Here is a 13,039-nt window from a genome sequence, read left to right on the forward strand (position 1 = left end):
TATTTTGCACATTTTTGTTTTGTTTGCTTATATACTTTCATTTTGCATGATCAGTTGTGAGGTACTTCTTCCAGGTGGGGGATTCATGCCTGAAACCAATGTGTGTCCTGTACCGTATCCATGCAGTGAATGTCCGGGCGATCTTGTTAGTGTAAGTGTATTTCTATACCCTCATGTAAAGTTCATCTATTTTTAGGTAACAATTGTAGGCTTTAAAGGGGCATCTTTTGATCCAGTCTCATCCCCCACTTGCTCCAAAAAAGTTGAGAATTTTATACCATCAGAAACCCATAATGTTAGTGCGTGCATAAAATTTGGTGCAGATTTGATAATTTGACAAAAGATATCGCCCAATTTCTATTTTCCGGCTGTCAACAGCTCAAATTTATAACATGGGTGATGGCGTGTTATATATATTATGCCCGACTCGCAATTTCATTGCCCAAATCAATTAAAATTTTGTTTTTTATGGCCAACTATTGAACCATACCCACAAGGAGGATGCTAAAATCCCCAAATACCAAAGGCCCATCCAGTGATTTGCTCATTCGGAAAATTGTTAAAGCAAACATAGCTTGCTGGTGCCAAAAGATGTGTCTACTATTTAAGACAAAGTAAGACATTTTACATGAAGCTGTATATCTCTTAAGGTGGCTGTGTACTCTCAGACATGCATGTAGTAAAAGTGCAATAACTTTGTAATTATTCACATAAAACATATAAAAGTATACATTTTTATGAAGGCAAGACATCAATAAATCTTAATATAAATACAGATTTGGGGTAAAAACAACAATTTTGAAGAAAATCACAAAAAGTGAGTTTTTGGCAATATTTGTTAGGTACATCATAACAAAAAACACTCTTTCCAAAATATTTTATTTTGTTTTTAGCTCAATCTTGAGGCTCCATTCCAAAAAAAAGTTTTTTATTTTTTTGATATTGGCCTTATTTTTTGAGATATTGACCATATAAGGCATCAAAATGAACTTTTTAAAATTCAAAAACGCCTATTTGCACAAAATGATGCCCCAAATCGGAAATAGACCAAAATATAAAAAATGAGAAAACCGTTTTCTTGAGTCGATCATGCTTTTTACGATGATCATATTTGCTTGCCTATAGATGCTGTATTTATTGAGTTATCGTAGTACCTAAATCGCTCATTTTACCGAGAAAATGAACATTGAAATAATGGCCGTTGAAGTTTAAAGTGGTCACATTGTGCACGTTGCTCGAATCTCACTGGAGAATGCGGCTGTGTTCGGTTTTGTAACTTTACATTACGTGAACATCGGGTAAATCCACAGCCCCTGGAGAAGTTTGAGCGAAAGGCATTCATAACGGGATAGGTAAATCGGGGGGAAGAGCGTGAAAAAAACCCACATTTTATCAGCTAAAACGGAGCCATTTGACCACTAGGTTTTTGTGAAATCAGTGCTTCCGTGGTGTTTCCATAAGATGCGCCACAGATACAGATAAGCGTCGCGATTTGTGCGTTAACAAATTGCGCGATACGCAACGCGATGAGTTGTTATTGCAGCGTGTACCTTGCTGGTACAACAAAGATTTTCTTTCCTTTTCAATTTCAAACACGAGTGGAATAGTGAAATAAAATCCTTAAAATATTGCAGTTGGAGTTTACAAATCTGGATTTTCATTCCTTGTATTTATAAAAAACATAACAATGTACAAACATATCATAAAAACTCAATTTTGAGAAAGAAACAATGGCTAGAGTACACAGCCGCGTTAAGTATAGATTATTAATCAAGATCAAACAAAGTTTTCAATTTACTTCCAAAATTTTGAAGAGCACAATTGCACATGAATTTTTTGTTGCTATTTTTTTTTATTTTGTTGATTTATCCTGCAAAAAAGTACTTTAAGGTTGGTCTTAACCCTGGAATAATGGAAATTTTTGGGACTCATAACTGCCAAATTGTTGGTCTAAAGTATATAAAAGTATAAATATTTAGAATGGCAAAGACTTGACAAATCCATCTGTGAGGTCAAATTTGGGCAAACATGCTCAGTTTAAAAAACAATCCCCCCAAATTTTTTTTTTTTTTGGGAAACGTAACAAAAAAAAAATTCTTGAGTAAAGTTTATCAATTTTTAAAAACTAGCTATAAATATCTAGGACCTGTTTTTTTTATTTATTTATTTTTTTTTATTTTGATCAACTTCACATACTTTTTTTTTGAAATTTGGGTGAAAATTATGGGTTTTTAAAAAAATTTGGCAAAATTGAGCATTTTTGACCATTTTTGGTGAAAATATTTTATACCAACAATTTAAAAGTTTCCATAATTCCAGGGTTAAGACCAACTTTTAGACCTCCTTTATTTATATGCTATATATATATAATATATTTATAAATTCTTTCATTTTCTTGCAGAATCACTAAAAATTCCTTTTAACGTCCAGAGCTTAATTGGATAAATATTGCAATGTCATTTTTGGTGCAATGTATGGTCTCTAAAGCTCCACTGATACCAAATAATCACTATGATCATGATGATGTCATAATGTTAGTGCACACTCATGAAATTAGCAAGAAGATATGCATTCAAAATATTTGATATCTATAGACAAAATTTCATTTACGGTTGAATTATAATGTGAGGTGTTCACTGGTATTTGTGGGTTTAAAAGAAAGAAAAGGATAGTTATGAACTTAAATGACAAGTCTGGACAAGTTTGCCTATTACTAGTATCTTAAAATATCTATAACAGCAAAGTTAATATTGATTATTATTATGATCAGATTTGCTTTAATTAACTTTCAGTAATGCATAAAAGTGCAATACTCAAGTTTACACTTTAACTTTTTCCCACGAATATTATTAGGCACCAGTTTGCAAAATAAAAGAAAACCTTGGAATACCAATCAACATGATGCCGACCGGCATTCATTGCATAATTCTCATAACCATGATAACGCCCTATTATGTTGCAACATGTGGGCCCAAATTTAAAGTGATACATGTATAGGATTCAAATATTGCCATACCAGAGGATTCAAATATTGCCATACCAGAGGATTCAAATATTGCCATACCAGACAATCAGTATTTTCTCATGTGAAAAAATAAGTTCTTTAACTATGTGACTTTTTCTCATCACAAAACCCATTGATATGGGAGTTGTCTTGTAGAGCCAAGTTCATTCCACCCAATTGTATAGAAACATTGACAACCTATTGAAAATCAATAGTCAGTTGTATTAGAAACTGTAAAGCAATCGCTTTCTTTTGTTAATTACACCAAAATAACTTACAGCCCATACCTTACATTGTCCCTGGACGTTGTCATACCTTTGTTGTGATAAACTTTCATAAAAGTTAAAGTGCAGCCATGCAATATACTGCCTTGTGTTATCAATATAGTCAAGTCTGTAGCTAGGGGTGACGCACCACCATAAATCTACAAAAGATCTGCTTGGTCTGTTTAAAAAAAATTGGGCAAAAAAATTCGATAAAATATACCCCAAATCATGAACATTCTGTGAAATTTGATTTCTTAGGGAATAAAGGTCTACTTTTGGTCAGAATGAAGATTCCTCTAGAAAAGGTCTGCATTTGGAAAATCTGCACCCCCCCCCACAAAAAGTCTGGCTACGGGCCCTTGCTTTTTTTTATAAATACCTTGGCTTGCTATTCCTGATTTTTTTTATTATTGCTCCATTTCGGGAAACCTTATTTTAATTCTCCTTTTCAGGTCAAAGAATGTGGAGGAGTAGAAGACACCATCTGTGATTGTCCAAGAGATTGGTATCAGACAGGCCTAGCAACATGTCAGCCGATACCATTGTGTGATGTTAACCATCAAAGAAAACTTGATCTATTACCAGGTAAAATATAAAAACAACAACTAGTTGTCAGTTGTCTTGAAGAAAATAACACATGTGAGGAAAAAGAAAAGGGATATTATTATTAAATATTGGTATGGTACATAATCTTGTTAGACATAAAAATGCCAAGTTGTGTTTTTCTCCTTGGATGAAAATTCTGCTACCCATGTCCATGTTTGAGTGATTGAGACCCTTTCTTTCCCCTACTCCCTTTTTATGGTTTTTGTACATGAATTTTTCCTTTCTAAATTTCTCAAATAAAATACAAGTGAACAGTGGTGGTGCCACGGGGGCAGGAGTGGGGGGGGCATGGGGAATCCAAGTCAGAACTCTTGGCCCCCTTTTCCCCCTCCCCCAGTAAAAACCCAAAATATTACAAAAATTTCCACTTTTTGAGGCAGTTGTGCACAAAATTCACTTCCCCCAATGCCCCCCGAAAAAATTCCTGGCACCGCCACTGGCTGTGTAAATGATTCAAAAAATCAAATGTGTTCCTTAATTTTTTTTGCTTATATTCATTAACCTTAATTAATCTTTCAATATTTTGTTTCAGGAGCTGATTATACTTCTTATAAATGTGTAAAATGTGATGCTGGCATGTACCAGCCATACAATGACAGTGCAGAACTATGCCGACCAAGACCAAAGTCTACTACCACAAGAAGTCCTCCCACGAAAGATCCCAATAGTACTGCATCCCCAGGTATATATTACAAAACAAATTAGTTCAAATTGCTGCTAGTACATTTTCACTTTAAATGTTTCCATTCAGACTCGCATTGGAAGATCATGATTTGATCAATGTATACAAAAAAGTTATCAACAGGATTTGTCTCGGTTACACTGACAAAGGTCATGCAATGAATGGGATGAGGGGCCCCATCAATTTTAACAGCAGTTTAATTCTATTTAATATACATTCCAGCTGACACCAAGTGATGTCACGCAGGACAAATATTCCATTCACTGTGAGAGGAGGTTTGTGTGCGTGAATGCAATGGAGCAAATAAATCTGAAAATTAATTTGCTAAGAATTGAACAGGGCACCTGTCTCATCAAATCCCTCTAATACCTCTTTGAAAGTGACAGAGGTGTCATCAAAGTTGAAGTAGATATATCATAATACTAATCACGGCGTGTCCGTCTGCTATCGCGTTCGCGCGCTCGCGTACGTAGCACTATCGCGGGGTATCAATGGGATTGTGCGCGAAGTAAGCATCACAGCTACAAAACAAAAGTTGATTAAGTTGTGTCAAGTTGGGTCTTGATCATTGAGAGACGCATTTTATAGTAGTTTAAAAGGTCAGGGCAGGTATATGGGTAACGGGTGCTGGGTAATTAGAAATAGGCCTATCACGAGAACCGCTCGACCTGAGAACCGCGAAATCTAGTTCTATATATCTACCTCCGGCACTAGCTTTGACATTCAGTGTTTTCTGCATTAGCTTAGCGTTACTTGGTGCGTTACTTGGTGGGTGTACAATGTACACTGTACATGCTTTTACGCACTCAATCAACGTGCCGCATATGTACATGCAAGAAAGCATGCTAAGCCAACGCAGCAAACGCTGAAATTAAAAGCTAGTGCCGGTGACTCGAGGTAGATCAATAGACTATAATCGTTTACGTTTCTTTCAGTTACAGATGGAGCTTGCCTTCCATGTATTCCATGTAATTGCACAGACTCAATAGTCACCACAGAAATGAGCCTCAGTGATTTGTGCAATACAGCTGTTGAGCATGCTCGGGAGTATGCTCTTGTGGCAGCAGTTTGTATACTTGCAATCTTAATTCCAGTGGCCTATCTGCTTGGTCGCCAATTTCCCAACGTAATATGTAAATCTATCAAGAGTTTCTGGCGCTGTTTTGGATTTGGAAGCTCTGGAAGTTATGAACGTAAGTTTGCACATGAATTGATTGATGTACAGATTTTCACAAAAACAACCATGCTCTTGCTAAGTTGCACCTGGCCATGCATATCATCAGTACCGGTAAAACTGAATTTACACTTGATTTCTGGGCGATTATGATACATCGCTTTGAAAAGTGATAGCCTGATAGGCAATCACAGAATTTTCCAATACATAGGTCTTTGCTTTTGGAAGGGGCAAGACTTCTTACAGGGGGGATGGTAGTACACCACTGGTCAGTGCACCACTGGTCAGTGCATTCATGTGACAAGCTACATCTTTCAGTAAATTAGCTTTTAACACTTTGAAAACAGAAGTATATACACAGGGCATGATTAAAGACTTAGTTTGGCTTCAGTTTTTATTAACTTTCTACTTCTTCTGTTCATTTGTTTCAGTTACTTCCCCAAGTGAGGAAAACCATGCACTAGATGATGTGTCTCAATCTGCAGACACTTCGGCTTCTTCAACTAATCAATGAGCATATATTGCAACATGGCTATGTTTCAAAACAGTATGATTGTTTGTTTTTTACTTCGTAGCTCGTCTCTTAAATATTGAAAATGTAAAATGCTTTGGAACAAATGGAAACGTGTGCTTTCATTCCTGGGAAAAGCAACATTCATCAGCATGAGGTGTGCTTTGGTCATTATTTCTACATTGTTGAATATGTACATAGAAACTATACATTTTGGTCTACTGATTAGTGGACGCAAGCAAAACAAGGACTTGCTATTTAACACTGAACATTATTTATGTTAACATTGGTGTGTAAAATGTTTTATGCCTTGAAAACACAAGGAAAGTGACGGCGAAAGTGACAGCGACAGGAGAAATGACTTAAGATTAATAAACATGAGCAAGAGATATACATGTATTCTTTAAGCTTAAAAACATGAGCAAAGTGTACAGCAACAGAAGAGACATTATTTATCAGCTTAAAAATAAGGAAAGTGTACAGCAAAAGGAGAAATAACTCGTATAGCCTCAAAATATGAGCAAAGTGTACAGCAGGAGGAGAAATAACTCTGAAAGCAAGATGTGTATATGATAATTTGACCAAACCGACCCAACTCGCCATATAACAAATTTGGAAGACTTGAATGTGTGTGGAAAATGTAGATATTTATTAAAAGATAGTGAAGGTAGTGTCTTACATTGTTGGTATATCTTCATGCAAGCTGAACCAGCACCAGGAATTTTGTCCATGTTGGATTTCGCAGTGGTAGATTTAAATTGCACACTAACCTTACCTTATCCCGCAGTGCGTATACATGCATACAAGGGCGATTTGTCCCAATGCTGGTGACAAAACTGCGTAAAGACACTGATTAGAATCTGCCACTGCGAAATCAAACATAACGTTACGCTCAAATTGGGTTGAGACACTAGTATAGAGCTGTGTGTAAGTAAAAAGATAGGCGAGATTCGTGTATTCAGTGCATGATATATGTACAGTGTATAAAGATAAGTTTATTAAGAAAAAATGAAACTATTTTGATGCCAATTTGTTGATAGCAGTTATTAAAACAAACAAAAAAATTTGATAATAGTTGTAATTTGTTGATAGCAGTTAGTAAATAAGCACAATTTTATTTGCTCCTTTATTTAATATTGTTACCTGGTCAGTTTCTATGTGTACATCGTTTACTAACAGTATTTAATGTTTTCTGTAAAACAGAAAAACTGAGTGAGGGGAAAGAGAGAGAGAGAGAGAGAATGAAAATGAGGTGAGAAAGGATGAGAGAAATTAATTAGATATTGTTGAGTGATGCATACACCTAAATGTAGTTTACATAAATGCTTTTATAATATATTTTGTAAGTTGTAAGTTATTGTTTTGTGTTTGTGTTAGCTTATAGCATATTATCAGCTTATGAAACAATCATATACATCTATGTACAGGTCCGTAGCCAGAATTTTTTTGTGTGTGAGGGTGCGGATTCTCCAAATGCAGACCTTTTCAAGAGAAATCTTCATTCTGGCAAAAAGTAGACCTTGATCCCCTCTGCAATTGATTTTTAAATTCTATTTTTTAACAAATTGCATAGAAAGTTCATGATTTGGGGTATGGTATATTTGTAAAAAATTTGATATGGCCATGCATTTTGAGTTGGGCCGGTAATGCGTTACATGTTTTCGCGAGATGAAAATTGCATGTTTTTCGTTTAGATATGAATATCTTTCACATATTATACCCAACATAATATAAAAGTATACATTTTCTGGCTGCAAATGATCCAAGGAATCCAAAAATGCACTTTAAAATGACACAGGGTGTTACACTAAGGAGTTATGAAACTGAAAATACCAAATATTTTAGGGAAAAAATGTAAAATTTGACAAATTAAAAAAAAAAGTTAGCTTCACCCCACATATTTAAAAGTTCCATATTTGGATTCCTCTCAGTCAGAGCTTTAAATACATATATAACATCATAGGGTTCAATAAAAGTAAAATGATTTTGCGCCAGCCTCTTTCAAGGCATATTTTCCCATTGACTTCAATGTGTAACCCGAACGGAAAATAAAATATGCAAAATTGCTTCTCAAAGCAAATTAAATTACCTGGAATATGATTGTATGGTGTTATAGTATGCAGTGAAGTGAATTGTAAAAATGTGAAAAAAGAAATGGACCTCTTGCATCATATGACCCCTTGGGGTCACTTTTATTAAATTTGCTCCTCCTGATCCTCCTCCTGATCCTCCTCCACCCCGCACATTATGCTAATTAGATGCAAATAATTCAAATGTTAATAACTTTTTACAACTTTTTAAAGGTTTACTGTATTGGTCTCATCACAAGCTTTAATTTGACACCAAATTTAACTACATAGGCTGCATATTAACTGAGAAAATTACAAAGGGGGGAGCGTGGCGCAATGGTTAGAGTACTTGCCTTTAGTGCATGAGGTCCCGGGTTCGATTCCCGGCGGTGGCAATTGGCTGGGATATTGACTTGGAAAAAAAAAAAAAGTCTGAAATTAATTAGCAACATCTGTAGATTAAATTCAGACTTCCGCTCTCCCCATGGTTCATTTAGAATTGGGTAAATGAATCATGAAAGTACTCCGCCCTTCGGAGGGGACGTTAAGCCGTCGGTCCCGTGTGCAGAGAGCCATACCTGTACATGTATCTCGCAGCCAGTTTCGAAAAGAGTAGGGTGTTAACCCCTGACTGTTCCCAACCCGTCCCGGCGTTCAAATGGACCCCAATGGAAATAAGCTTCAATAGAGGCTTTCTTGGGTTATCCAGGGTTCTCACAACCCGAACAAATCAAATCAAATCAAAAAAAAAAAGATGAACCCTAAAATGCAGCGCATGTAACATCTCCACCTATTTACTGGCCCAACTCAAAACGCATGGCCATATTTTGGGCCCAATTTTTCTATTTTTTTAGTGTGTCGCCACCCCACATACCCCCTGGCTATGGACCATTCTATGTAATCATATAATACTCAGGAAAACTGGTCAAACATGTATGATAAATAAGGACCAGAGGTGTACAGTAACTTTTGGTCTGCCCAACATACTGGTACTCATTAATGTACACTACTTAAACATTTAAAGGATCAGAATCTCTCAATCTTGAATTTCATTCTTTCTTATCTGTTCTTATGGTGCTGACCAAAATGTTTTTTCAGTGTCGCAGGACATCAGTACTTGGTACTGCACATGTTCTGTTACCTTAACATTGCTGAATGAAATGACACTCTCCTGATTTATTGATTAATAATAAACAAGTCTGATCCTTTAATGTTCTTTTTGAGTAGTGTATATTAAGCAGGTGAAATTGACACCACTCAATTGGACATGTAATTTTGCAATGTGAACAACCCATACAGCCTTTGTATCGGGGCGTGGAAGTAAGAATTCCAAATTTTCTTATTTCTTGACCCAAGGCTAATTCGCCAGCGAAGTGGTTACATAACTCCCTGGTAACAGGATCAAGAACCTTTTGGTATTGGTAGCGATCATTTCGATCGTGGTGCATAACTTATAAGCGTGATCCAGTTGACATACAGATAATAGGATTACATGTAACACATCGCTGGCGAATAGCAAAATTGTATGCTTAATTTGTTGGGATTGGCCTTTCATTTCCTTGCTTTTTTCTCTTCAGTTGTTTCTTTCTTGTTTATCCATACAGGCCAGCATGCTTATTTGCGACCATCCACCAAAAAGGGGTCAAAATGTCGAAAAAAGTATTTATATGATATGGATAATTGAGCCAAAAGGATTTTTCAAACTAACCTTCCTAACAAGCAATATGGACATGCAATTTGTCATTGTAAAGCTTATTTCGTAGACAATTTACCTGTTCAATATCTCACAAATTGAAAATGCAGACTTTACAGTTCATTTGTGGTGGAGGGTCACATAGTAGCTTTTCAGCAAGTTTCAACATTTTTAGTGAATATTTTGTTTTAATAAAAGACATAATTTTTGTGTGTGTAAAGTATAATTAGCTAGCATGCTTGATGAGCAAATTATTGGGCTCCATGTTGTATGAGAACCAACAAATTGAGAGAGGGGGATGATGATTTGGACTCATTGGCTCAAAATATCATAGTAAAATATCAAAATGCAATTAAATTTTCAGCCTATTTTAGACCTAAAATCATAATCAGATGGGGTGCATTACTCCAAAATGAATTTTACAACATATCGGAAGTGCTAAACCCATCGTAAGACCCAACCCCATTTTCAACTTTTCCATGGGGTATATAGGCCTACTGTAAAGATTCACCCAATGCCACACATGTGCTCCTTTGTCTAAGGGTAAAAGTTGCATACAAATAGAGAGCTTTCTCCTAAAATCCCAACAAGAATAAGGGGTTTGTGTCCTTGTTTGCAAGTGAGATATTTACAGGAGGGTACTTTTAGTTCATGCCTAAAATTCCAATTATTTCAAGGGAGCCCATGGGCGCCATCAGGCGAATCTTTACAGTATGTTGGCAGTACGATGAGTTTAGACTTATGATGGATGAAAGGACTTATGTGCCATAAATGTTGCAAAAATGGGCTATTCCATTAAAAATCCACACTACCCCTGTGGAAGATTTAGCATAAGTCTTCAATCGAGGGAGTATAAGTTTCGAATTGAATACACAATTGGATAACTTCCATTTAAAACACTCACTCCAGTTGTGGAAGATATAGGTAAAGCCATAATACAGGGGGAGTATGGGTTTCAAAATGATTAACCCTGACCAATTACATACATACTCCCTCTATGGAAGAAATTTCCAAAATCTTCCATAATGGTAGTGTGGATTTTAAATGGACCCCTAAAACCAAATTACTTGGCACAAAATAAGGTAAAATTTATGAAGTGTGCCAGACATTTTCTGGTGCTATTTTATCTTTTTGGTGGTGCTAAGTGGGACAACTTTCAAATGTTGCCGTCCTTTTGAATTTCATCCTATGTAGCCCCCATTTTAGGTTCAAATCTGGGTTGGTCAGGAGATTTTTCTCACAGGTGGTCATGCATGGTAGCGAAGGTAGGACTAATATATTTTGGAACTAATTATTTATTATTTTTAAATAAACTGATTTATTTATTATTTCAAACATGACATCGTAAAAATATGCAAAATAAAAATGCTTCCGTTTTTCAAGAAATTTATTTGAAGTTTGTCTGTTATTACACTGGCTATTTGTTACATAATAAAAAAAACAACTGATGTGATCAAGCAAAGTTTAGCCTCCTGTCGATCCTATATTAATGTTTATTTTTCATTATATCACCGACTAGTTTCAACCAGGAGTTTCAACGCTGGCCTCTTGATCAAGATCAATTTATGGTTCTGCAGAAAGATTTTTCTTTTATGGTGCTGGAACCAATGAAAATAGAGAAGAAAAACAACAATTTCGACCTTTGATCCCAAAATCAAATTGACCAACATCTAACTGATTTTCACTTGATCACGCCACATGGTTGTACTGCAGAGTTGTACTGCAAGGTTTGTCAAATGTGATACTTTTTGTTTGAATTTCTTACAAAATTCAAATTTTGAGTACAGTTTGCTGCTAAAGCGGACAATTTCACATAATGCTAAAACCAACATGTCCCTTCTTATAAGTACAGTGATTTGCGTTCCTTCACATACTTGTTCTGCCACTTTCCAATTTACACATTTTGATTGAAATATTAAATATTGAATCCACTTTGGGATTTGTTGAATTTGGTTGAGAATTTATCATAGTACCACTAGATAAAGCGCGTCTCGTCTCAAGTTGAGAGTAATGCCATGTTGGATTTTGCAATTGCAGATTAAAATAGGTGCATTGACATGGTTGCATTGCCAGCCTACGCAGGGTTAGGTATAGCTTGTGCTATATCGAATATGCCACTGCATGCAAAATTCAACATGGCTTTACTCTCAACTTGAGACAAGACAGACTAGTATAATACTAGGGCATCGATTGGGCAATATTCACAAGTTCCAGTGATAGCTGCTTATGGGTGAGTTCAGTCAATCAAAACAGCTAAAATATCTCAAAATTCAAATGTTAGCATTTTCTATCCATGTGCTGGAACTGTGCAAATGGCTAACACAAAAAGCATGTGATATCAAATGGACAAGTTTACTCTTACATTTGACATGAACTTTTTCTCATCCGCAATAGCTGCCAGGTGACGTATTGAATGTACAAATTGTCTAATAGCAGGGTCAGAAATTCGCAACCTAGTGCGAGAATCCTTTTGGATTCTCCCAGTGGAATTTTGCAAGAATCCATGGATTCTCGCCATATAACTTTGTTTGATATAAACTGAAATATTTACGAGAATCCATTTATATTCTTGCAATTTTGTTGACGAGAATCTTTGGGAGAATGGATTCTCGGATTCTTGCCGAATTTCTGACCCTGAATAGCTACATGGCAGCTATTGCAGATGGGGCTTTCTGGCACTAATCACTCAAAGCGATGCTGTTGAATTTGGAAACCACAGTTAAATGCAAGATGTCAACACTGTGGACAGCCACTGACACAAATTGTTTACAATGTTTTGTGAAGCATGTACAATTATGGCCTACTTAATGCTTTATGGTCACTTGGAGAAGCAGTTACACAGAAAATATTTTGCACATACTATCTCAAATTGTCCCTTTAAGGAATTGGGCTCTCATTCAAAAAGGTCAAGTCACTTTTGCAAAGCAGTTGGTTACTGATCTATCTGCACAAAACATGGTTTGAATTGACTAATTGGAGCTTCTTGAACCAGCTGAAGGTGAACAAGAGGATACTTCAAACAATTATTGTCGTA

General features: G+C 35.9%; 1 protein-coding gene across 2 annotated transcripts in view; it reads left to right on the forward strand.

Annotated features, from left to right (window-relative positions):
• Positions 1–7,856, forward strand: part of LOC140141067 (uncharacterized) — a 34,557-nt gene extending 26,701 nt beyond the window's left edge. Inside the window, exons 4-8 of one of the 2 annotated variants that reach the window (XM_072162839.1) lie at positions 55–151; positions 3,723–3,855; positions 4,409–4,558; positions 5,494–5,751; positions 6,164–7,856. In XM_072162839.1, the coding sequence (XP_072018940.1) occupies positions 55–151; positions 3,723–3,855; positions 4,409–4,558; positions 5,494–5,751; positions 6,164–6,246 (721 nt within the window). In that variant the 3' untranslated portion in view covers positions 6,247–7,856. The remainder of the gene's footprint in view (positions 1–54; positions 152–3,722; positions 3,856–4,408; positions 4,559–5,493; positions 5,752–6,163) is intronic. The other variant, XM_072162840.1, reaches the window with a different exon arrangement.
• Positions 7,857–13,039: the final 5,183 nt, after the last annotated feature.

This window comes from Amphiura filiformis, chromosome 19 (assembly GCF_039555335.1).
Source record: "Amphiura filiformis chromosome 19, Afil_fr2py, whole genome shotgun sequence".
NCBI classification, from domain to species: domain Eukaryota; kingdom Metazoa; phylum Echinodermata; class Ophiuroidea; order Amphilepidida; family Amphiuridae; genus Amphiura; species Amphiura filiformis.